This window comes from Dama dama, chromosome 23, assembly GCF_033118175.1.
Source record: "Dama dama isolate Ldn47 chromosome 23, ASM3311817v1, whole genome shotgun sequence".
NCBI lineage: Eukaryota > Metazoa > Chordata > Mammalia > Artiodactyla > Cervidae > Dama > Dama dama.
The window spans coordinates 26077395-26102204 of record NC_083703.1 but is presented as its reverse complement, the minus strand read 5'-3'; the positions used below and the strand labels follow the sequence as shown (position 1 = coordinate 26102204).

The window sequence follows — 24810 nt, the reverse complement described above, 5'->3', positions numbered from 1 at the left end:
AGCATTCTTGTCTCAATGGTTGGTTTGCTGATTGACTTATTTTTTTGCAAGTATTTATTCAGTGCCTGCCCTGTACATTGAAAGGAGTTAGGAAGTGTAGTGAAGTGGTGATCAGAGTAGACTTAATTCCCTTCCCTCATAGGGGAGGCACATTATAATTAAGGAGGCAGACAACAAACAGATAATATGTAACATGAATGTCAAAGCTATCGTTTTTCCAATGGTCATGTATGGATGTGAGAGTTGGACTATGAAGAAAGTTGAGCACCAAAGAATCAATGCTTTTGAAGAATCAATGCTTTTTGAAGAATCAGTGCGGTGTTGGAGAAGACTCTTGAGAGTCCCTTGGACTGCAAGAAGATGAAACCAGTCCATCCTAAAGATCAGTCCTGAATATTCATTGGAAGGACTGATGCTGAAAGCTGAAACTCCAATACTTTGGCCACCTGTTGCAAAGAACTGACTCATTGGAAAAGACCCTGATGCTGGGAAAGATTAAAGGAAGGAGGAGATGGGAACGACAGAGGATGAGATGGATGGCATCACCGACTCGATGGACATGAGTTTTAGCAAGCTCTGGGAATTGGTGATGGACAGGGAAGCCTGGCGTACTGCAGTCCATGGGGTTGCAAAGAGTCAGACACAACTGAACGACTGAACTGAACTGACTGGTAAGTGCTTTGAAGGTTAAAACAGGATAAGGGACAGAAACTGATGGGCAATTTTAGAGGATGCCTTGGAGCAAAGACCAGAATGTCTAGGGACCCCCGGGAACCCCTCCACCCCCCCTACCTCCCCTGCCAGGGCTGTACTCTGCAAGGCTGCCAATATGATTTTTTTTTCCGGCTTCACTGAGATGTAACTGACATGTAATCTTATTTGATTTTAAGGTATATAATATATTGATTTGATACTTACATACTGTGAAATGATTTCTACCACCGTGAATACTAGTATCTTAAGACCCCAGTGAATCAGGGGTGGTAGACGCAAGCAGGTGGCTGACACACCCGCACAGGGGTTTCAAGACTTTGGGGCCAGACCGAAAGCAGTCGCCTCAGGACTGCTATGGGTGGACATGGGCATCCTAAGGACCACTCTGGGGAGCCCAGGGGCCTTCAAAAGAAGCAAGATATTGGACTTCCCTGGTGCTCCAGTGGTTAGGACTCAGTGCTGCCTCTGCAGGGGACAGTTTCCATCCTTGACTGGGAAACTAATATCTCACACGGCACACGGCCAAAAAAAAAAAAAAAAGCATGATATAGTTAGATTCAAATTCAACCAATTAATTACTAAGCACCTCTCTGCACTTCACACTGTTTACTACCCAGCAGCTGACGGTTCAGCCCTGGGAGCATGGGAGCATCATCGATAAGAATTCTTCTCAAGGTGACCATATGCCCAGTTGCCAAAACAGTTCTGGGTTACAACTGTTGTCCCACTGAAATTATTTAGAGTGGTCCCTTTCACTCTCAAAACTGTCTCAGTTTGAACAAGTTACACGATCACCCAACAGATCCTTATCTATCTGTAGATTGATAAACTCAAAGCCCTAGGGTGGTATAATTAGCTTTTTGTTCAGCACCTATTTATTGATCGCTGTCTCATGCCTGGTGCTCTGTTAGGTTCTGGGGATGTGAAGACAAAGAAGTCATGGTCTTTGCCCTCGAATATCACACTCTCACTGGTATTATTACAATGCCAAATATGATCAAGCCCGCAAGGAATCATGGGTGATGCAGCCATCAGAGGCTGGCCTCCTTTGCATGGTCCTCTTGCATATCGAAGAACTGGAGAAGAGGCCACACTCCTTCACAGCATCATTTTCACCCAGGACTCAGTGGGGATCTTAGAAATCTAACCTGAATTCTTAGCCCCCTTTCATGCACTCCCCAGCCACCTTTCTAGCCTTCTTCTGCACACAGATCCAATCCTGGACCATCTCTAACAATCCTGGGTCCCCTCTGCTAAATTCCAGCCACAAATATCCAAATTGCAATCAACATCTTCACTTAGATGCCTGATAAGCTTCCAGATCCTACCATAGCCAAAATATTTTCTGCTCTCCACTTCCAAGTCACAAACACCCTCTCCGCTACTCCTCTCCAACACTTTCCCCTTCAGGTTAATGATGACTCCCCAGAAGCACAGACCAAAATTTCTGAAGTCATCTCTGACTCCTCTGTCTCTCTTACATCCTGTATCCAATCCCTTGGCAAATTCAGTTTCATCCTCAATATATATCTAAAGTCTGCCTTCTTACAACCACCTGTTCTCCTCCCCTACCTGCTGATCCAAGCTGGTGACTGGTTTACTTTGGAAGCTTCCTAACTGGGCTCCCTGCTCTGCCCCCAACCCCACTCGGGTGATTCTCAGTAGAGCACCCAGGACTACCCCTGAAGAAACCTCTCAGACCCGCCAGCAGCTCCCACCTCCCTTGAAATAAAAGCCAAAGTCCTTACTGTACTATCAGAGGCCCTACCCGACAGGGCCTAGAATTCTCTTAACCTCTTTTCTATCCATCCTTTCCCCCATGTTGTTCTTTGAAAATGCCCTTTTTGTTCCCTCCCTCACTTCTTTCTGATGTCCCTTCAAGTATCACAGCAGTGCTTAGTTGCTCAGTCAGTCCGACTCTTTGAGACCCCATGGACTGTGGCCCGCCAGGCTCCTCTGTCCATGGGGATTCTCCAGGCAAGAACACCAGAATGGGTTGCCACTCCCTCCTCCATCACAGTAGTGAGGCCGTCTCTAACAACCCTACTACGGTTTCACCCCTGTTCCCCCCATATTCAATATTCTCTTTCCCTGCCTTATTTTTCCCCCACAGTTTAATAAACTTACTAGATAAAATGTAAGATGCCCAGTTAAATTTCAACTTCAGATAAATAACGAATAATTTTTAGCCTAAGTGTATCCCAAATACTGCATGGGATATACTTATACTAAAAAATTTTTATTTTTTACCTGAAATTCAAATTTAACTGAGCCTCTTTTATTTTTGTTTACCAAATATGGCAACCCCACCATATAACCCCACCATGCTATTTTATTTATCTGTTTATTGTTTTTGACCTCCACTCCCCTTCCCCCAAACCTGGCCCTTAGAATATAAGGCAAGGGCTTTTCATCTATTTTGTTCATTGCTGGATCCCCAGAAGCTAACACAGTGACTCCCACAGAACAGATGCTTGATATTTAGTGAATAAATGAAATAAGGTGATCACACTGCATCAGTCTCACCATCTCAGTCTCTGAAGTGTCTCTGAACTGCTGTGGTTGTTTGCAAATTGTTTCTGAAATCAGTTCCACTCCCTTGCTGCGCTTCTAGATTCCGAGTATTTTTTAATGCAGCAGAAGCCCAGAGGTTGAATTCCTGCTGCAGGACCCTGTCTATCAAACAAGGCTGGGGAGGGGGCCCCACCGCCCAGGGGCCCCCAAGGAGAGTGTCCAGCTTTCACAGCACAAACACAGCTAGCAAGCGGAGGACTCTGCGTCCTGACTCTCCAGGGTTTACAGCTCTTAGTTTCCTGCCTTTCACCGGGGGGAATGTCTATCTCTTCTAATTGCATTTTCTTCTGTCTGGCTTAGTTTTGCATTTTCAGTGTGGATGAGTCATGTGTGACTTCCCTTTTGCCTTTTTAAAAAACACACACCTTTTCCCCTGTGCATTGTTGCTACTCCCACGCACAGCACTGCAGCCCCGAAAGCATGGCTATTAACTGGCCCCTGGATGAACCTGGGCGAAGGTAGGGGCGGGGAGGGTTCTGGATTGTGCGGGGTCCAAACCCACTGCCTTCGCGATACTACATGCAAGGTAGGCTCCGGAGTCACAGACGTCAGACACTGGACGGCCCAGCGGAGGAGCCCTTTCCCCACCCAACCCCACTGCATAATTTCTTTGGAACGACATAAGCTTCTGGAAGTTCCCTACGGAAAAGACAAGTCTATTATAAACACAATCAAAGGGAAACTGCTCAGAGAAAATCTATTACAACTGTCTTAACAGCTCCCAACTTTTGAATTCAAGCATACAGAAAATTCGCACAGTCTCATCTCTCCTCTGCATGGACAAGTGCTCCTCTGCTGTTCCGATCCGGAAAAAAAAAAAAAAAAGAAAGAAAACATCCCCAAACTCTGCGATTTAACTCTCAAATACGACCAAACTTGCCTCCGACGCCTGTGCCTCGTGGAATCCCCCCAACCAATGAATGGAAGTGTTGCCGTCCCCGAGAGACCTTTCCAGAAAGAGCTCCTCTCTCCCGCGGCTGGAGCAGTGAGCATGGAAAGCTGCTTTGGGCGATGTATTTGTCACTGCCTGGAGATCTAGCAAATACTGACGGCTTACGGGGCTACCAGTGTAACATCACCCCGCCGCTTCTTTGGCTGCTTAAGAAAATCCTGCCAGAGATAAAAAAAAAAAAAAAAGTCCAGCCTACAGCTCTCCACTCAGTTGGGAAAACGCACCACCCCAAGAAATACGCCTTTTCTGTGCCAGGAGCTCGCTCTGCAGTTATAAAAAGCAGCAGCCAGCCGCGAGGCACACGCGGAACCGTAACTCCATCTTTGAATGAGAGCCTCTTACTTACCCGGCATCTGTCTGCTGTCTGCTGAGTAAGGAAGGCATGGCTCACATTTCTGGCTTTCGTTTTCTTCCATTGTCCCTGCCTCCGGCCCAGGCTCCTCTCTGGTCTTTAAACTTCAGAGCGCCGTTCTGAAAAAACGCTTCCAGAAAGCGCCTGGAAAGGGGCCCGGGGTGTGGGGAGGAGGGGACGGTGCGAAACCCCACCCCAAACTACTCTCCACTCCAGTGCAAAGTCTCTCTCGCCCAGGAAGACTGCATTCCAGCGCCCGGCCTCCCGCGTCCCTCCGCGCGCGCGCGTCCCCGGGTCCGTCCGTCTGTCCGCCCGCCGGGTCCCTGAGGAATGCGGGCTGGGCCCCCCGCCCGCCCCCGCGCCGCGCGCTTCCCCGAGGCCCCAACAGGTGATGCGCTGTCCTGCCCGGGACCCACGCGGGCCCCCCGAGGCAAACTGCGGCGACTCCGCAGCCGGGGAAGGAAAACATGGCCCGGGATCGCCGGCAGGAGCCTTTGCTGGAAGCCGGTTCTCCGTCTCTTTCATCTCACAGAATCAGCCTCCCCAATAGGCTGATATCCTGAAAAAGGAACAGCCGACTGCGAAACGTTCCAAATTTCAGTGAAATCCCTATTAAAAAGGGCAACGAGAAGGACAGGTTATATGCTGAAGGTTCTTAAGTAAACACTTCACCAAGCGTTTAGAAAACTTGATTAACAGAGAGATACAGCTGACTTTGCACACAATCAGTTTCAGTCTCTTCAGCTGGACTTTTTCAAGTTTGCACTCCTTTGCCTACGCTTTCTGAACAGTTCCTCCTCCCCAACACACATAAACACACTCACGTTGATCACAGATCTGAAAAGTAAACTAGTAAAGTCAACCTTCTGAATCTCTCTAGTTCATTAAAATATCAGAAAGGCACTTCAAATGCTTTTCTTTGGATGGGCAGAGTTGCATCCAGCATACTCATTCTCCCTTGAAACTACCTACAAACATTTATTTTGTTCTTTACCCGGTCCTTGAAACACTGGCCGATTTCCCAGAAAGTGAAAAGAGGAGGCACAGTGTCCACAAAAATTAAAGGAAAAAAAAAAGTGTACATAAGCTGTGCAATGTACACGCTGCTATTTCAGATATGGGCAAATCACACACTGCCTAGCAAGAGGGTGATCTTTTAATCTGTAGGAGCCCCATCGTTTGGTGGGGGGAAGGAGGATTGATGGTTAGCCTGCTGACCATAACTTGGCCCAGTTTACATATCATTCAGACAAGGTTTTAGATTAATTTAGATGAAGATTATGTGCAGAACAATGACTGGCCTACCCTCCAGATTCTGACCTTGAGTCACCTTTGTACTTTGGCAATGTGGGGGACATATTTCGGCCATTTCAGAGAAAAAAGATTTGGAAGCCCATGAAGGACAAGGTCATCATGCCAGGAAGTCACATCAGGTCATCGTGCAAGGTCATCACATCAGGAAGGAAAGAAGAGATCCGCTCAACTCCTAAAAGGATTTTTCTTGAAACCCAATAAGATGTGGTGGATCTTCTAGAAAGTTAAAGCCAAGCCCAGTAGCACTGAAGGCAGGCAATTGGGTTGACCTGGGCATATATCTCAAGGACCTCGTGACTTTGCAACAGGCTGACCTGGTAATCTTGCTTTAAGGAGGAACTAATCATACATACTTTCTGTCCTGGTGGCCTATGGCAAAGGCCAGACGAATCTCCTTTTAACCTGGTTATTTCCTTTGGTTCAGAGTGTTCCTGAAGGAGGGATCTGAATTCAGGCCCCCAGCTCCAGATTATCTGGGTCCTTGTCTAGCTGTTGAGTATTTGTCTTCAAATTATTAATGCCAGAAAGGATGGGGGCGGGGTAGAAGGAGAGAGCATGGCAGGGCAGCTCCAGATGTCAGCCTAAACCAGATGTCCCCGGGCTTGCGGCTGTGACACCAACCCACCTTGATTTGGTGTGTGGAGAGCCTGTTCCTGGCAGTTTCTGCCTGTCTCTTGACACAGTACAAAGGCAAAAACTCCAGGATGAAGGAGACAGCAAGGCACCTACAATGGCGGTCTGTCCTCAACAATCTGTAGCACCCAGTCCTACCCAGGGCTCTTCCAGACTGGCTCAACCCAGGCACAAAAGATGCACATTTAGAGGCAGATTCTGCTTGCCTGGGGCTGTTTGGAAAGTGTAAGGGCAGATAAGCTCTCTTGTCGATTTCAGATAAACCAGATGGGGGCTCTCCCACCCATCTTGCGCTCCGCTTAGTTCCCTGGCAGCCCAAGGAACCCCCTTGGGTCACTATGTGTCCCAGCCCCAGCGGCTGTAACCCTCCCCTCCCCCTCAAGCAAAGCTGACTCTGGCCTCTGCAGACATTCCTTGAAGCAAGATTCTTCAGGGAGTGCACAGAAGAAAAAGGCATTTAGCAATGAAGATACTTAACATAAATCATTAAGAACCATGAAATCTAGATATATATTTACGGTAAAACACGTTCTCTTGAGTAGTCAAACTTTCTGATCGTTCTATGGGGGAAAGCTGCTATTGTACTAGTACTGGCCCTTTGTTCCTCCTCCTTGAGAACAGGAACTGAAAAACACTTGGAGAGGCTCTGTGTTAATGCCACGGCACTATTCTCTACATCACTCCCCAACGCACAAAGCCCTCGCTAAGAACTTTTTGCTGATTGTCAGTTTCTCTGAGCGGGGTCTCTGGCAAACAGTAACCCTTTTCTGCAATCTCCATTAGCTTAGTAATTCAGATCTTCATGAAACATACTATTATTGTCATTGCTGTTACTGTGGGATGTTCTTTCTGGAAGAAACACTATTTGAACTAGATGTACATGAAGCTTTTCGGCTTCATTTAATGTCTGGGTTAAAAAAAAATTGCTATGACAAACCAACCTGCCTACTGCCAGACTTTGAAATTTGTTGTGAAAGGCCTAAAGAAAGCAGGAAGCACTTGAAATGTGAATTTTCCCACAGACACATAAAGACCTACAAGAAAGTTACCAGCAGGCTGTATTTTCAACTCCATTTCGGTTAACCAGGAAAGGTACAAGACGATTTCTTGGTTAATGGCACCATATGTTGGCAATTCATGATTCACAATGAGCTAAGACACAGAAAAGTGTCATTCAAAAAGAAAGATAGCTGATGAGACACTAGTGATGTAAGGAGAAATGGTGATTTTGCACCCAGAGCAAACCCATTGTTGGTTGTGATAATGCAATTTCAATAGGCATTAACATGATGGACACTAATCACAAAAATCATAAATATCGTGTATGACTTTTGGGCAGGCATATTTAATTATAGGGCTGAGGAAAGCATGTCAGTTTTCTTCATGTAAGTTTTTCAAGAAAAAAAATCTCTAGAATAAGCATTCGTGGAATCATGCTGCTATGTTTCAATTTTTTTCTTTTCTGTTTTACTTTAAATCCTATTAAGAACAGGATAACTTAAAATGATATGACATTGGGACACAAAAGAAATAATTAATGCTTGCTGAAGTCATAAAATGTAATCTTCCAAGGTTTCCATAACTGTGAAAATCAAACAAAACAAAGTGAAAAACAAGCCACAATGTTTCAACCAGAGACCTCAGGTCTGTTGTGGGATGCATCTTCTCTTCTAAAGGACATGCTGTTGTCTGTCACTCTGCAAGTCAGAAATAAAGGACTTTTGACAACTGGGAAAACATTTGCTTCAATGGATGATCTGGTGAATGAAATGCAAGATCTTCAACCCTCCTGTTGCCAGCAGTGTGTCAGCTGGCTACGGTGACGGTATACTTAAATATAAACCAGAGCACTTGTGACAGGGAAAGGAGACACCATTAATAATGACAACAGGACAAGATGCAGAAACTACGACTGTCCCTGGCAAGCCAGCACAGATGGCTACCTAAGTTCAAGATAAGCCCTCCGTACCGTGCGGTTTCCAAATGTGAAATGAACATAATAATTTCTCCAACACAGACCTCACAAGAGAAACTTACTTGTTAATTAAATGTGTGAACGTCATCTCTTTATTACAAACCCCACCAACAATTTCACATCGGGAAACACAGATTCCACAATACAATATCCTGCATGATTCAGTCATCAAAACAGAGTTTTCCTTTCTGTATCTAGGACAAAGATCACACAGATGCGACCAGGTCATCATTTATAGCTCCAACCTTCTCTCCAGAGAATAACCCATCTTCTTCACAGTTCTTAAAATCCTAATTGCTGCAAGAAGACCCTGCTGGCCAAGGATAAGTGAGGTGGCCAAGAGCCTCCCCCCGCCAACCCCCTCACGTCTCTCTATTGCAATGTCCTGGAACTTTCCTCCCCTACATCGTAACAAATTCCTCATGTGGATATAAATATGAGCCACACTTGTATCCAGTGTGTTAATGCTTTAAGCAGATTTGCTTTCTTTTCCAGAGAATCCATTGATGTTCATGTTTATAGGGGTTTCTTTTTATCTCTTTTAAGTTGGTAGATACTAGAGAGAACAGACCTTGTCTACACACCACCGCAGCAACTCTGTCTTATATGCACCATGGTGGGGAGGTGCCAGACCCCGTCTGGATCCTAGGTGGCAGCTTTTAAGTGAGAATTGCAACTTGTAGATGCTCGCGCCTTTTCTACCAGAGCGATCTAAACCCCAACATATTCCACAGAATTCCAGGGTGGAATCCACAGAATGTGAGAACGTCCACAGATGGAAGCGCCCTGCTGGCTGCCTCACTTTTCCCAGGGGTGCCGTTATGAACCCTTTCAATATGGAATATTTGGTGAGGCCTTGCTGGAAAGAGACTTCCCGGGCCTATATCTGCTTTGGGCTTGTCCACGTGGCTTTCCTCAAAGCAGTGAGTTCTTGGGAGTGGAAAGGGAAATGAGAACTACAGGAGACAATCACAGAGCCAGAAGGCTGGGATCCTGGGGTTCCCTTCTCCCCACTCGCCTCTCCCATTCTTCAGATGAACAACTTTGCCCTGTTATACTTGCTAAGTATTTAGGATCTTTTTTTTTTTTTTTAATTATTGCAGTATAGTTGATTTACATTGTTGCATTAGTTTCAGGTGTATAGCAAAGTGAATCAGTTTTGATGATGTTGATTTAGTTGCTACATTTTGCAGGCGGAATCTTTACTTAACTGAGCCACTAGGGAAGCCCATACATATACATATATCCATTATTTTTTAGATTCTTTTCCCATATAGGTCATTACAAAGCATTAAGTAGAGTTCCCTGTACTACACAGTAGGTCCTTATTAGTTATCAATTTTATATATAGTAGTGTGTATATGTCAATCCCAATATCCTAATTTATCCCTCCCCTCTATGTAGGATCTTTTATCCTTTTTTCTCACAACTGCCCAAGGGGATCTCTCAATTATTCCAGCTCCTTTTGCTCTCCTGAAATGAAGAATCAAGTCAGGGTTCGTAAAAGGGAGTGCATACTTGGTTTCTAAAATCGTTCTCCCCTCGACCATAGCATTGGGTCTGGTAATACTGGGGTTGGGTGCGGGCAGCACTGCTGTAAAGCCACGTGGCCTCAGGCCTTGTGTCATTTCTGCTCACCAGGACCAGGTGTGCACCGTGTGTTAGCCCCTGGGCTGCTTCTGCACCACCGTGCACCATTCCAGGTGGGCAGGGCTTCCCTGAGCAGATGAGGCTGGGACCAGCCATCAGAGATGCTGGAAAGGAGCTCCGACTGGCCAGTAGGGGAAAGAGCCTGAGAGGTGAGCTGGGGGAGGCATGGCCAGTAAGTCACACCTGTCCAGCACAGGGGTGAGGCGTGGGGGCTCTGAGAGTCCTCCCTGGAGATGACCTTGATTCAGCAGAAAGCAGGGTCTAGACCTGCCTCCTGCAACCCAAAGCGGGTCGGGGGGTCCTTACTGCTCCCTACCTTGAGCCTCTGCCCCCCACCTCTAGAAGTCAGAGCTCCTCGCCTTCCCGACCAGGGCAGGGAAACTCATTTGAAACTGGACTGATGGCCTCCATATGCTTTAATGTCAAGCATATGCTGAACTAGACTTTATTTCAATAAAGCATTTAATTTTTTTTCAGTTTTGTCATCAGTTCTCAGCTTTGGTGAGTAATAGCCACAAACTTTATTTGTAAGAGAAACATGGACAGCAGAGAATGGAAGGGTCAATGCAAATACATGACCTGTCAGTTCACCCCAAGGGGGCTGACAGGTGTGCATGTGACGCTGAGATGGTGCAGAGCTGGCCATGTTCACCCCACACATGCAGTGCGGCACTGTGGGAGCTGCGAGGGCACGGGGTTATCCTCGGACTCGGGGCACTCCTAGGATACGGGGTGCCCCCGGGGGTGCAGGATGCCCCAGGGTGGGGGTGATGGATGCTGCAGCAACCCCACCCCACCCCGAGTGTCAGCTCTCCAGCATCTCCACCCTCTAGTTTTATAGTCAACTTTTGAAAACCAATCACATGCTTCAGAACTTAAGTGTTTTTACAGTGATTTCATTTGTCTCTCTCCCAGCCCAGCCCCCAGAATTTAAGGGACAGGGAGAACTTATTTTTCGTGCAGATGGGAAAAACAGTTTTAATAATGAAAGACCTGATTTCTGGGGCCAAGTGGGTGTGTGAGGTGCTGTCACTGGGGTAGGAGGGGGATGTAAATGAAGATGCCCAGCATTTAGCAACCAACCACTCCATGGCTCAGCTTCTCTGCCTTCTAGCTCCAAGGAATTTTGTGTTCATCCCCACGTGCATAAAATTCAGTGTATCCCAGATTATGCTGTTTTGCTATTGAACTATCTCCTTTTGCAAACTTTATATGGACAAGGCTAAGTGGGATCAAATATAATTAGAAATTGGGCAAGGGTTTCCATAACACTATATTAAGAGTCTAATCTGTGTGACATGATTGATTTCACAGTTGCAAGGAATGAAATGATAACAGGTAGTTTCTACTGGTCCCTCACGTATACATGTACCTCATTCAACACACCCACATCCAATATGCATAAGACCCCAGGACCCTGATAAATGGCAAACTGGTACACAAAGCAAAAAGAGGATTAGAGAGCAGTTGGTGATATTTCTAGGCTTGCCCAGCTCACAAGCACTTTCTGAGGAAGTTTCTGGGGAAGCTTCTCTATGCCACCACCAGGCCTGACCTCCAGCAAGTGGGGATCAGCAGCTACTGTGGAAAACTGTACAGATGTTCCTCAAAAAACTAAAAATAGAATTACCACATGATACAGTGATTCCACTCGTGGGTATTATCCAAAGAAAATGAAAACACCAATTCAAAAAGATATATGCACTGCAATGTTCATAGCAACATTATTTACAATAGCCAAGACATACATGGAAGCAACCTAAATGTTCATCATTACATAAATGGATAAAGAGAATATGGTATATACACAATGGATTGTTACTCAGCTATAAAAAAAAGAATGAAATTTTGCCATTTGAAACAACATGGATGGACCTGGCGGGTATTATTCTTAGTCAAGTAAGTCAGAGAAAGACAAATATTTTATATATTCACCTATATGTGGAATCTAAAAAAACAATTGAATGAATATAACAAAACAGAAGCAGACTTTTAGATAGAAGATACACCAGCGGTTACAGTGGGGAGGAGGGAAGAGGAGCAAGATCGTGGAAGGGGAGTAAGGAGTACAAACTACCAGGTATAAAATAAATAAGATACAGCACAGGATGTAATGTACAGCACAGGGACTATAGCCCCAATACTTTAGAATAATTTTAAATGGAGTATAATCTATAAAAATATCAAATCACTATGTTGTACATCTGAAACTAATACAACATTGTAAGTCAACTATAGTTCAATTTAAAAAAATTGTTTTTAATTAAAATAAATAAAAAATTGATGATGGGGATGCTGACTGGCAGAAGATTGATAAAATAAAGGCCATTTTGAGGGCTCTTGCATTTCAAATGAGATGTTTACCTTGCAAACTGTAGGCAATGAGGGGTGAATGGAGCAAATCTGAACTTTAGAAAGTGTTTATGTTGGCACAATGGAGGCTAGAGTGAATGGGGGGGGGGGTTCGAGGGGGAGGGGCAGAGATGAGCTTCAGGGTAATTAGTCAGGAACTATAATAAACGAACCGTTTCATGGCGTGTCTGCTGGAGTCACGGACAATGTCTCTCTGTTACCCTTTCCCGCCTTCTCCATGTTATTTGTTCACAAAAGCAAGTGCCCTGCCATCCGCCCACCCTGGTTTAAAAATTCTCCCAAGGAGAAGCTCATCCATTTCACACAAGTTTGAGTCACTATGACATAGAAATTACATAGACCATCAAACCAGCCTCTGCATTTATCCAATAAGAAGAAAAAGTCAACAACAATAAGAGTGGCCTGGTGAACAAAAAATCGAAGGACAACAAAACAGAGGCAGGCAATTAGTAATTTAAAAAGTGCTGTTTAGGGGGACTTCCCTGGCAGTTTAGTGGTTCAGGCGATTCCTGATCAGGGAACTAAGATTCAACATGCCTTGCAGTCAAAAAAAAAAAAAAAAATTAAATAAATAAGATGATGACGATCCCACCTGCTGTGTGGCCAATAAATAAATAAATGAAGAGATGAATGTAGATAGTTTCAAAAGGTCATATTACTATCAATGTTACCCCACTCCAGTACTCTTGCCTGGAAAATCCCATGGACGGAGGAGCCTGGTAGGCTGCAGTCCATGGGGTCGCTAAGAGTTGGGCACCACTGAGCGATTTCACTTTCACTTTTCACTTTCCTGCACTGGAGAAGGAAATAGCAGCCCACTCCAGTGTTCTTGCCTGGAGAATCCCAGGGACAGAGCAGCCTGATGGGGTCGCACAGAGTCAGACATGACTGAGTGACTTAGCAGTATGTTTATTAAACAAAATAAAAAGGGCTGTTTGGGGGACTTCCCTGTTGGTCTAGTGGCTAAGACTCTGTGCCCTCAATGCAGAGGGCCTGGGTTCCATCCCTGCTTAGGGAACTAGATCCCACATACTGCACCTAAAGATTCTGGGTGGCACAGCTAAGACTTGGAGCAGCCAAATAAATAAAATATTTTATAGTACTGTTTAATTTAGGTTCTCAATTTACGTGGAGGCAAACTCTTGTCCACTCTTGAGCTGTGTGATCTTAGGTCAGTGGTTTTTTAACCCCTCTGGGCCCTGGGGTTTCTCATCTGTAAAATGAAGGCTTTAGCTGGATAAATACTGAGCCCTCTTAATGATCACCTGATATCTCAGTTCTTCTATTACTGCGTTTCCAGACAACCCAGGTTAGTATTAGGAAGGAAAGGTAATCACTCAGACTGGCTCCTCTTTGTTCTGAAGCAGCTCTTCCATCCGGAACCCCAATTGGACTAATGGAAGTGAGCTGAGTGCCACTTATGCTTTATTCTCAGTGTTCTTCCTGGAGCCCCAATACTGTCTACACATACACACTACAGCCTAGTTCCTTTTCTTTTTTAATATTTATTTATTGATTTGGCTGCACAAATAATATTTATGTATTGATTTGGGTCTTAGGTGCAGCACACAGGGTCTTTGATGTCTAGTTGCAGCATGCAAACTCTTAGTTGTGGCATGTGATATCTAGTTCCCTGACTAGGGATTGAACCCAGGCCTCCTACATTGGGAGCTCGGAGCCTTAGCCACTGGACCACCAGAGAAGTCCCTACAGCCAAGGTCTTGAGGCCTCATCTTTGCAAAGAGTCTGGGCTCTAAAGTGAGGGAGACCACATAGCTTTAGGCACCTTGAGCTGCTAATATTTCTGCATGGAGGGAGCACAGACTGAGTCCAGGCCTGAGTCTTTGCTCCATCCCTTACTTGCTATGCCAACCTGGGCAAATGATTTCAGTTTTCTTGCTAAAGATGGAAAAAATAATAGTATCTACCTCACAGGGTTATTCCGAGGATAAAGAAGAACAGAACCTGGCACATCATAAGTGCCATTTTAGTGTGGTCAATGAATAAGCAGAACATGATAGGCAATTCATCAATCTCAGTGATAACATGATAAATCAGCCTTCATCATCCACAAGTGGGTCATGATCCCTGAGAGATCCAGACAAGTGACTAAGGCTGGTGGGTCTATGTAGAAAGCGATATTGCTGGGAAGACCCCAAAATCCTTTGGTGGTCATCAGGCCATTCCCACATGGTGACACACATAGCCATTCCCTCTCTACTCAGTTCAGGGAATTTATTTTGGCACTTTTCTTCAGTACCCATAGGGCTCTCAACAAAGATAAAATGTACCGACCTTAGTAACCTAAACATAATGGAAATACCACAAACAGATTTGGATGAGGCATGCCCAGTGACATCACGTTTGAAAGACTGATTGGGAAAGTTAGAACACATTGAAATTTAGTGTAGGAAGCACCTGCCAGGAACAGCTTGTTCTTCCAGTTAGAGAGACTTGGGGTCTCCACCCTTGCCCCACCAATAACTTTTCTAAAAAGAAAAATAGGCCTTTATAAAAGCATTTTTACTTTGTATTGAGACTAAAATCCAATTCATACAACCCTTGGCACCCAAAGAGAATCAACCAGAGAATCCTACACAGCTGAGGGGGGCAGGATGCCTGGAATCTGATCAACACAACACTCTGAACACATAGGATGGATTTATAGAAAGGATTTATAGAAAGGAATTTGGTCACCTCAGGGATCCCCGATTTTATGAAGGGGAGAATCCATAAGCAATACAGCACAGGAGTAGATTTCTATTTTTGGCTATTGCTTCAAAGGTCCACAAACCAATTCAGAACAACTATAGGACCCTGGCAGGGAGGTGATGGACAGGATACGGGAGTGATGGTGGATGCTGCTGGACAGGTAGTGGTTGGTTCCACGAGTTCCACATGAAGAGCTTGAACTTTATCCTGCAGGCGGTATAGAGTCATGATCTGTGTTTTGGATCAATTCGTGTGGAGAGTGGATTTCAGAGAATCAGGAAAAGGGACTACACTAAATGTCTATTGTAACAGTTCGGGAAAAGAGAGATGAGAATCTGAACTTAGGAGGAAGTAAGGATTAAAAGACCAGCCAGTGCTTTTTTTTTTTTTTTATCATTTAAGAATTTATTTTATTTACTAAGTATTTATTGATTTGAAACATGAGCACTTTTAAATTTCAAGGGAGGACTTCCCTGATGGTCTAGTGGTTAAGAATCTTCCTGCCAATCCAGGGGAATGGGTTTGATTCCCTCGTCCTGGAGGATTTCATTTGCCAAGGGGCAACTAAGCCTGTGGTCCACAACTACTCAGCCCAGGAGCTGCAACTACTGAAGCCTGTGGGCCCTAGAGCCCACGCTCCACAATAAGAGAAGGCCGAGCACCGCAACTGGAGCAAGCCTGCACGCAGCAATGAAGACCCCAGTGCAGATAAAAATAAATACACAAATAATCAATTATTTTACATTTCAAGGGAAAGTTGAAGGCAAGTTTTCATTTTTTAAAATTGAAGAATAGTTGATTTACAACATTGTGTTAATTTCTGGTGTATAGCAAAGTGATTCGATTATATATACATGTATACATACACATGTCTATGGGCTTCCCCAGTGGTTCAGCAGTAAAGAATCCACCTGCAGTGCAAGAGAGGCAGGAGACACGAGTTTGATCCCTTGGTTGGAAAGACTGCCTGGAGTAGGGCATGGCAACCCACTCCGGTATTCCTGTCAGGAGAATCCCGTGGACAGAGGAGCCAGTGGGCTACAGTCCACAGGGTCACAAATAGTCAGACACGATTGAAACAACTGAGCATGCATGCATACACATGCCTATAAGTTATTTTTTGTATTCTTTTCCATTGTGGTTTATCACAGGATATTGAATATAGTTCCTTGTGCTCTACAGTAGGACCTTGTTGTTTATCCATCCTCTATATGCTAGCTTGCATCAGGAGCAGGTAGATTTGAGAATGACTTTAGGAAGTGAGATTGGCATGATGTAAAGATGAATTGCACGTGAGGTGGCAGAAGTTGGGAAGATAACCTCATAGAGCTGGACAATCTTAGGGGACATATCAACATCTCCCCTACGTTTTTACACTGATGTAGTCAGGTTAGGACTACCACAGACAGACCCAGCTCTTTCCAAAACAACTTCGCTGTTCTGGGAACTTCCTGTTGGTATGTATTTTTTCCGTGTCAGTAGCCAGAATTACATATTCTAGGAAAAGGGGGAAAATTCGACATTCTGCCAAGGCCCTCATTTTTTTTTTTCATAAAGTTAGGATTAGCTCTAGGCACATCACATGGCATTAATTTTGTATTACATGCAATATGATTGATTACGGTGTACCAAATTACGAATAGCTGCCAAGAAGTCTCATGACCATTTATTAAGAAAGACTCTGTAGGTATGCGTTATTAAAAAAAGGATGTGGCAGAAAAACTGGAGTTCAACTAAAAATGTATTAGTCATGTAGGTTCTTTTACAATTCTAAAAGTTCTGTGCCTAGTGATGTGTCCAGTTTGCCTTGGGTGTGATTTCTAGAGCTCTGTGTAAACTCTAGTTTAATTCCACATCATAACAAAATGCACTAAGTCCTCTGCCTATGAACCTTCAAGTTGTGCACTTCCAAAGACGTGACGTCAACATCAACATCAGGCGTGTTCCATCAACATCAGGCATGAGTGAAACTGCAGCTTGCCCTCTGTCTCCTATTGCTGGCAATAATTCAGCTCCACCATCTCCTGCCTCCTCTCCCTCCTCCCGTCAGTAACCCTTCTTGCCTGTTCTCTCGATGCCAGCCCCTGTAGGCCAACTGTTGTTATCATAATACTGCTGTACTTTTCAAGGTACTACACTATAGGGGTTAAAAATGCTTTATTTTTTGTGTTTGTTTTTTATGTATTATTTGTCTGAAAAGTATTATAAACCTATGAAAGTACAGTCCTATATAGTCCAATGTGTTAGTTGGGTACCTGGGCTAACTTGGACTTACAAACAAATTGGACTTATGCACTCACTCTCAGAATGGAACTCCTTTATATGTAGGGGACTTACTCTATGTCAGCTGTTATGTCCAGTACTGAGCACAGTGCCTGACCTATCATAGGCATGCCGGAAATGTTTATTGAATGAATGAATGAAAGTAAAAGGCAACTGTGGGCAGATTCAATCCTCAGGGCCTGAAACCTGGCCGAGGAGCGTCTGGCCCATGAATTCAGAAGAGGATACAGAAGAGAAGCACGGCCATCTACACCTCTTACCTGGATCCAAGCACCTCTCAGGCTGGCTTTGGGGTTTAGGATCTGCCTGGACCTGCATCTTCTCGAATCTTCCTTAATTATGTCACTCACTACAGAGACAGAGCAATTAGTCCAAGGGCACCAGTGTAAGGAGCAGGAATTTAGCAGGCATTTGGCCACCAGAGGGCAAGAGAGTCAAAAGCCTGCTCCTGCTCCTCAGTGTTACCCTTGGCAGGGTGGAAACTTCCATGCTTCCCTAGCAGCATTCTCCGCATTTCTTTTTACTAATTGTCCCCAATACTTGGTACAGCGGGAATTCTAGTATGATTTAACCCCCGAGCTATTTACAATATCCACCTTGGGCAATGCTTTCCTTTTTTGCTAATAACCATTTAAAAATGAAATCAGGACACAATCAGGAACATTTTCCAAGGTTGACCAAGCAGGGCTGGGTAAGGCCACTCCTTTGGACAGCTTCCTGTGCAATTTGCCTGGAAACTTTGAGCTGGGCATGCTCCTGAGAGCGGCTAGGAGGTGTCCCCAGAGGCCGGTACGTCAGGTTGGGGTGCCAGGTAAAATACAGGGTGCTCAGTCAAATCTGAGTTTCAAATAAGCAATGAATATTTATATTCTGGCCACACTGTGAGGCATGTGGAATCTTAGCTCCCGAACCAGGGATTGAACCTGTGCACTCTGCAGTGGAAGTGCGGAGTCTTAACCACTGGACCACCAGAGAAATCCCAATAAATACTTTAAAATATAAATCTGCTCCAGTGTGGGGGTCAATCTACTATTTTTATTGAATCCAGCCACCCTTCCTGTGAGGAGTGCAACTCTTCCTGCACCCACCAGGTAGGTGCCTCACTCATCTGCCTTAGCTCACACCACCTCCTCTGTCCAGGATGCTCAGCCCACTTCACCACCCGGATCATGCTCCTTATTCAAGGTCCAGCTTGAATGTTGCCTTCTGCTTCCTTTTCAGTGCTCTTAGGGCCCCGCATCCCTACGTGGTGATGTGGTTTATCACACCTGCCTAGCACTTCAGGTTGGTTGTGTGTGTGTGCCATGGGATCAGTGATGCTCACTGGGGGCCGGAAGGGAGGAGACAACTTCGGTCATTCTGCAGATTCCTATATATGGGAGAAAAGCAAGGATAGAAACTGCTGTACTGGCTTCCCAGCCCTCCAGGCTCCCTCCCGGGCCTCCCTCTGGTCCGTGGCTCTCCTCTGTGTTCTCCAGGTCTAGAACACTGACCAGCTAGTCAAAGAAACTCAACATAATTAAATATTCCTAAAATAATTTAATCAGCAAAGTCCTAGTTCTTTGCTATTAAGGAAAAAAATCTATGGCTCCCTTTCAGGCCCATTTTATCTCTCAGCTGCCTATCCTCCTCACTTCCTCACCCACCTTGGTACCATCTGATTTTCTAGCATCCCTACTTCCCTGGGAACACTTTCAGTCATCCCTTTACTGGTTCTCCTGCCCTGGGGCCCTTCCTTCCCTTCGGTTTTTAGCCACCTTTCTGTTGGTGGATGCCCTAGAGAAAAACTCTTGTCCCCACCCCCACCACTGATACCCAGAGAGCCTTCAGGATGCGGGGAGAGGCACACAAAAGTCTGTGTTCCTGGTCCAGGGCAGTGGACAGGCTCAGAGCCATCATGCAAGGACGACTTGGGTTTCAGTCTAAACAAGGATACATGCTCCTGGGCCATCTGCCTAACAATTCATTCAGGCAGGATCTGGAGACAGAAGAGAAGGCACCCTGAAATGGTGAGAAGAGGAGGGCTTAAGAAAGCCATTGCAGAGTTTCCACAGGGGTGGGAGGGGCTCAACACAGACCCACAAGGGAGGCTACAGTCAGCACTGGAGGAGGGAGCATCTGGTACAGCCTGGAGAGAGTGCTCCGGGCGGGGTGGGGGTGGGTGAGGGGCGCCACCTGGCAAGGTGTGTACTCCCGAGGGTGACCCTGCAGTGGGGAGGAGGGGTGGGCCTGCCGCATTCTCCTTGATCTCTGGGTTTTATAAAGTGATTGTGGAAACTGAATTAAATAGCAAATTCACGAATCTGGGAGTAGAAACAGTGTGAAGAGTGAAGACAGTGTGGTCCAGAAAGGTCCATGGATCAGCCCTTGCTTCTGCTCTGGTCTCCTGATACTCATCCGGGTCTCCCTCTGGCCTCTCCGTGGAGTAAGAAAGGTCATGAAATCTGGGGAAATGGTACAACGCCCACACTGCACTGGGCACTGAGGACTGTGGAGGGATGAGGAGGGAGGAGAGAGAGAACAAGTGTGGCCGCAGTGAGCTCCACAGACTCCTGGGTCAGGAAGTGAGCAGAGGGTGAAAATAAAGGCCAGGACTGGTAGGGAACGTCTCCTGGAAGGGATAGAAAGTGCTTTATAGTCTCCTTGGAGATTTTTCATTTTATTTTTTTTGGCTGCATGGCATGTGGGTGATTGAGGATGGAACCTGTACCCCATACATTGGAAGTGCAGAGTCTTAACCCCTGGACCACCAGGGAAGTCCTCTCCTTGGAGAGTTTTAATAAAAACAAACATCAAAAGACACAGCAGTCCTTCCCTGATGCCTTCAGAAGTATTTGTTCAGGTCAACTATATAATGACATGGGCTAAAAGTGAAGGGTCCAGAGTTGAATTATCATTGCTCGTGACCAATGATATGTTGGCAGGGAGGCATGTCTCCCACTCCCTGACTTTCCAGAAGGTAGGATTTCCCCCCAACCATCTCCTCAGCTCCTCACTCTTTCCCAGAGAGGAACGGGGCTTGTCTAGTCTCACACTGTCTCTCAGCCTCTCTCTGGGCCCCCATGTTGGAAGGGCTGAGATGGTCCACATGTGTCTGAAACTGGGGTAAATGTTGGCCTCATTCTGGGCTGCAGCCCACTGTGGCCCTAACCCTATGCTATATTTTAGCATCCACTTTGTTAATGAACCAAGCTAATATTTTAGTCTCAGTTTGTCTTACTCTTTCATTTGCTTCTTAATTTGTTGAGAACTTCAGTAAGGAGAGTGGGGCCCTTTAAAAAATTCACAAACTATCCCTTAGTATCTGTTAGTCATTATTCTAAACTCTTTAAATGTGTTTTCAAATGTAATCCTTACTACAGTCCTAGGAAGAAGGTATTATTATTATAACAAGACATTCAGTGGCTCCACAAAGCTCTCACCCTTAGGAAGAGGAGGAACTGGGATTGAAATTCACATAAGCTGTCGAGCACAAAAACCACCTTCAGGCGATGCTGCCTCTGCTAGGATTCCTTTTGTGGTACAATCCTCTGTTTTTTCTTTCCTTCGTCTTCCTTTTTTTTTTTTTTTTTTGGTGGTGCCAGAGGGCTTGTGAGATCTTAGTTCCCCAAGCAGGGATTGAACCTGTGCCCCCTGCAGTGGAAGCCTGGAGTCCTAACCACTCGACTGCCATGGAATTCCCTCTTGTTTTTTTTCTAACCAAGTTTAAAAATTCTCTTTAAAACAACAAAGCAAAGTACATGTACGTGTCTGTTCTTTCTACAAAGAAAACACAGAAGAGGGAGAAAATTGGAGACAAAACAAATGCCTTTCTTTGAAAGTTGAGATCTACTGTCAGACTTCAAATGTTAAGGCTCAAACCTTTTTTCTCATCTACAGTTGACACAGACAGAGCTATCTAGATTAGGGCAGCTAGCAGCACACTTATCTCCTCAAGGAGAGACAACTTAAGCCCTCATTTTTGGTCAGGTGAGATGGCAGAGATTTAGTGAATTCTCCCCTGTAGCGAAAGGAGGGCAAGTATGACGTGACCCGATGGCAGAGAAAATGAAAAATAAGTTTCTCACGCTGCATTTATCACTCAGCAGGACACATGGCAAGCCAGGACCCTCCTGGCTCAGCATTTCAACCCTGGAGGGACACTGCCAAGGAGCTGTTTAAACTGGTCACTGGCATAAAATCTTTTTTTCTTTTTCTTTTGGCAGTGGCGCACAGCATGTGGGTTCTTAGTTCCCTGACCAGGGATCAAACCTGTGCCTCTTGCCGTGGAGGCATGGAGTTTTAACCATTGGACAGCCAGGGACATCCCATAAAATCTTGAATTAGATGTCTATTGCTTTGCAGCCAATATTCCTTCCAGACTGAAATGGAGCAGGACCCTGAGGGCCCTTCAGGTACCAAAGTCCATCCATATCCCCATTTCTTGTTTGTAGAAAAAAGGCTTTAGTTTCCTAGGCCCTCCCTGAGTTCCAAAGAGCAGGTATAGGCAGTAACTAATCAGGGAGGTGAGGGAATGCAGAAACAAAGGAAAAGCAGTTTAAACAAGGAAAGTAATGACAACAGTTTGGTGATAAAACACAGTTCTAGTTTCTCCTCATTCCTCACAAGCTGGAATCAGGATTGACAGGAGAAATATCAATAACTTAAGATACGCAGATGATTTCACTCTAATGGCAGAAAGTGAAGAGGAACTAAAGAGTCTCTTGATGAGGGTGAAAGAGGAAAGTGAAAAAAGCTGGCTTAAAACTCAACATCCAAAAAACTAAGATCATGGTATCTGGTCCCATCACTTCATGGCAAACGGAAGGGGAAAAAGTAGAAGTAGTGACAGATTTTCTTTTCCCAGGCTCCAAAATCACTGCAGACAGTGGTGACTGCAGCCATGAAGTTAGGAGACACTTGCTCCTTGGAAGGAAAGCTATGACAAACCTAGACAGTGTATTAAAAACCAAAAACATCACTTTGCCAACAAAGGTCCTTATGGCTAATGCTATGGTTTTTCCAGTAGTCATGTACAGATGTGAGAATTGGACCATAAAGGCTGAGTGCCGAAGAATTGATCCTTTCAAATTGTGGTGCTGGAGAAGACTCTTGAGAGCCTCTTGGACAGAAAGGAAATCAAATCAGTCAATCCTAAAGGAAATAAATCCTGAATATTCATTGGAATGATTGATGCTGAAGCTCTAATACTTTGGCCACTTGATGGGAAGAGCTGACTCACTGGAAAAGACCTTGATGCTGGGAAAGATTGAAGGCAAAAGGAGAAGAGGGCAACAGAGGATGAGATGGTCAGATAACATCACCAACTTAATGGAAGTGAATTGGAGCAAACTCAAGGAGATAGTGAGGGACAGGAAAGCCTGGCATGCTGCAGTCCATGGGGTCACAAAGAGTCAGACACAACTTAGTGACTGAACAACAAGAAGTTCCTTCTCAAGGGATAAACATAATAATCTAAATGATGTCTTTGAGTCGTTCTGCAGGAACTAGAGACCCCCCACCCACCCCTCAAGGTTTAGGATGGTGACTATAGCTGAGCACAAACACTTGTAACCAAGACTAGTTAACCCAGAAGGCTTATAATTAAGATTCCTGAAAATTTACTCTGTACCACTATGGAGAACATATATATGGAGGCTCCTTAAAAAACTAAAAATAGAGCTACCATACAACCCTGTAATCCTATTCCTGGACATATATCTGGAGAAAAGCATGATCCAAAAGGATCCATGAACCCCAGTATACATTGTAGCACTGTTTAACAATAGCCAAGACATGGAAGCAACCTAAATGACCACTGACAAGAGGAATGGATGAAAAAGATGTGGTACATATATAGAATGGAATATTACTCAGTCATTAAAAATGAAATAATGACATTTGCAGTGACATGGTTGGACCTAGAGAGTGTCATACTGAATGAAGTAAGTCAGACAGAGAAAAAGAAATACTGTATGACATCCTTTATGTATGGAATCTAAAAAGAATGACACAAACGAAAGTGAAGTCGCTCAGTTGTGTCCAATTCTTTGGGAGCCTGCCAGGCTCCTCTATCCATGGAATTTTCCAGGCAAAGATACTGGAGTGGGTTGCCATTTCCTTCTCCAGGAGATCTTCCTGACCCAGGGATCGAACCCAGGTCTCCAGCACTGCAGGCAGACTCTTCACTGTCTGAGCCACCAGGGAAGCCCTGGTGATACAAATGAACTTACCTACAAAACAGAAAGAGATTCAAAGACAGAGAACACAAAATTATGGTTGCCACAGGGAAGGGATGGGGACTTTTGGAAGATCATGGACACATTGCTATATTTAAAATGGATAACCAACAAGGACATATTGTATCACACATGGAACTCTGCTCAATTTATGTGCCAGCCTGGATGGGAGGAGTATTTAGGGGAGAATGAATACAGGTATACATATGACTGAGTCCCTTCACACTCACCTGAAACATTGTTAATCAGCGATACCCCAATTCAAAATAAAAAGTTTAAAGTTTAGGAGGAAATGCAGGTCTTTAAATCATATTAAACAGAGTAAAACTATGCTAGGACAAAAACAGTAGTGCAAAGTTGTTGGATAACTTTTTAAGAAGACTGCATGACAAACACATGCTCATGGTCCTTTCTTAGCATGAAATCACCTGTTCATCAGAGCATTTAAGTGATACAGATTATACAGTGTTTTCTTATAGATTGTATCCATATGGTAGCTAGCTGGAGAGACCTGGCTGGTGTTTCCTGGAGTAGATGCCAAAGGATGGAAAGATGTTAAAAAAAAAATAACTAATCGGCAGCCGGCCTAGCCTTAAATATGACACTTTCAGTGGCTCTTCTAACTTTGGAATTCCTAGACATCGCTGGGCTTTCCCAGGACATATGGGGGAACAGGGAAATCTGTGGGTAGGAGAAACTTCGGGGCTTCTTACGGCTGTCAGTCAGGGCAGTCCTGCCATGGGAAGGCTCTGAAGGTAACTTCTGAAGCCTTGGGGCCAGAGCTGCTCCCCACTCTACAGCGACGAGGTGGCCCAGCATCCCGCGCACACCGAGCTGTTCTGGAAAGTTCTGGCTTTGGAAGAAAAGGATGAGGGACTTCCCTGGCGCCCCAGGAGTTAAGAATCTGCCTTCCAATGTAGGGGACAGTTTCCTGGCCAGGGAACTGAGATCCCGCATGCCAAGTGCCACAAGGACAGCAAGGAAAGATCCCAAACAGCGCAATGGAGATCTTGCATGCCACACGCCACAACTAAGGACTGGCCGCCGCCAAATGAGTACA

At 45.0% G+C, this 24810-nt stretch overlaps 1 protein-coding gene across 12 annotated transcripts in view; it reads right to left on the bottom strand.

Annotated features, from left to right (window-relative positions):
• Positions 1 to 24810, bottom strand: part of KIAA1217 (KIAA1217 ortholog) — a 440539-nt gene that overhangs the window by 348960 nt on the left and 66769 nt on the right. For 5 of the 12 annotated variants that reach the window (XM_061126194.1, XM_061126196.1, XM_061126195.1 and 2 more), the window contains exon 1: positions 4587 to 4740. The exons of 1 other annotated variant lie outside the window; for it this stretch is intronic. In XM_061126194.1, coding sequence (XP_060982177.1) covers positions 4587 to 4656 — 70 coding nt within the window. In that variant the 5' untranslated portion in view covers positions 4657 to 4740. Of the gene's footprint in view, positions 1 to 4586; positions 4750 to 24810 lie in introns of those variants that run through there. 6 more of the 12 variants (XM_061126206.1, XM_061126207.1, XM_061126209.1 and 3 more) reach the window with 3 other exon arrangements.